The 1,872-nt window shown below is 40.0% G+C and overlaps 1 protein-coding gene across 1 annotated transcript; it reads right to left on the bottom strand.

Annotated features, from left to right (window-relative positions):
* Positions 1-252: 252 nt before the first annotated feature.
* On the bottom strand, positions 253-1,377 carry LOC309557455 (uncharacterized protein; the record flags this gene model as incomplete). The annotated part of the gene is made up of 2 exons (XM_082260172.1): positions 851-1,377; positions 253-747 (listed from the first exon to the last, which is right to left on the bottom strand). The coding sequence occupies exons 1-2, from the start codon at positions 1,100-1,102 to the stop codon at positions 253-255; spliced, it is 747 nt and encodes a 248-aa protein (XP_082116298.1). The 5' UTR covers positions 1,103-1,377.
* Positions 1,378-1,872: the final 495 nt, after the last annotated feature.

The following is a 1,872-nucleotide window of genomic DNA, read 5'->3' as shown; positions in this document are numbered from 1 at the left end:
CAGATAATTAATTGAACTAATTAAAGGCCAGATTTCCCTTTGTTTCTTAAGAAACAAAGGGAAATCTGGCCTTTAATTAGTGCAATTATCTGTGTATCTGTATAACTGTGTAAAAAGAAACAAAGGAAAATCTGGCCTTTAATTAGTATAATACTGCACAAGAAACAGAACGCTATCCAACTCTCCATGCAGATTAACATGTTGTTCGTTCTCAGTGAAAATGAACAATACATGAATCTATACTCCTCTCATCTAACAACTAAACCAGTGGTTGTATCGTAGGAGGAGAAGCTTTTCGAATCTTTTGTCTGACAGTCTGTTCCTCTTCGGAGAGAAGACAAGCTTGCCCAGGCTGAAAAGTCTCTCAACAGATGCACTAGATGGAGTAGCAGCATTGTAACGTAGTGCAATTTTCTTGATCCACACAAGAGAGTTAAAGTGTTGTGCTGAAGATCTAATATAGTCTGCCACCTGGTTTTCTGCTGCTGAAGAGGAGGTTTCCTCCTCGTCCTCCTCAAAGGAAAATAAATCGTTCTCTTTGGCTGACTCTGTGTGATGTGTAGATGTGCTGTTACCTTGTTGTGGTTCTTCGAGGACAATTCTTCGGCACTCTGCCAGCAAACTTGCCTTAGCCTTATCCTTTAACTCCTGCGAGCGCAGCCAGCGAAGCTTGAATTTCGGAAGAGTTAAGGCAGCAAGTATAGCCTCTTCATTTCCCAGGACATCAGAAAATCTGGTTTTGATAGCCTGAAATAATAATCATAATTAGTAGCAGTTGTATTTATTATTATATGAGTACTACAGCAATGTTCACTTAATAAATAATAAAGTATTAAATTAAAGTTATTACTGTTATTATGGCGTCAGGAAGGTCCCTCAGGATTTGCAGACTACTTTGAAGGGCTTCTGTTTTCAGCATTAATGTTTCAATCGTTAGTAGGAGTGTACCATGAAAACAATTCTCTTCTCCCTGAAGTATATCCAAGGCAACTGTAAGGGGCTTCATCGCAATACAGTACTCCTTTAAAAATTGGTGTTCCCTTTCCCTTTCTGTTATCGCTGTCAGTCCTAATTTGGAGGAAATGGTGTTAAGGTCTACCATGGATATTTCACAGATTCGAGCCAGGGCATCATAGAAGGAATTCCATCGTGTTGTACAAGGTACAAGCAGCTTTTTTGACACCAACTCATCAACTGTTTCAGTAGCCAAAGCTGATCGACTAGTCTTGTTCCATAGGGCAGTACATTTGGCAGTAGCACTTCTATAAACAGCCTTTGTTGCAGATTTTGACAGCAGCCACTTGTCCACATCTGTGCATGAAATCAGATTTAGTGTGTGTGATGCACATTTCTTGTGGGGGGGCAAAGTGATCACATCACCATCATTATCCTCACCACCAGTTGTATGCAGAGCATCATTGATGTCTGTAAACGTCACCTCATCTTCATCGTTTTCTTCAGAATCACTTTCCTCAAGTGGCTGGTACCTCTTAAATGCTTTAACAAAATTAGAGCCATTATCAGTCACTGTTGCTGTGATTTTGTGTGTTATCCCATATGTTGAGTGTATATTGTCAAGCTCAAGTGCTATGGTGTCATGACTATGATGCCCCTTAAACCGTCTGCAGGCAAGAGCTGCTTTCTCTCTTTCCATGTTATTTGGATTGATCCAATGTGTTGTCACACCCAGGTAACTTTTATTGTGGCAAGTCCAGATGTCTGCTGTAGTTGAAATATACTGTAACTCCTCAAATGACGTTTTGAGCTCAATTTTCATTTTTTTCATATTTACTGTCTATGAATTTAGCAAAAGTGTTTCGGCATGGGGCAACCCCCTTTCCTCCTCCTCGTATCGGTATTTTAGCAAGGATA

Source organism: Pelophylax lessonae, assembly GCF_965119305.1.
Source record: "Pelophylax lessonae genome assembly, chromosome: 6".
Classification (NCBI taxonomy): domain Eukaryota; kingdom Metazoa; phylum Chordata; class Amphibia; order Anura; family Ranidae; genus Pelophylax; species Pelophylax lessonae.
This window is presented reverse-complemented; position numbering and strand designations above follow the sequence as displayed.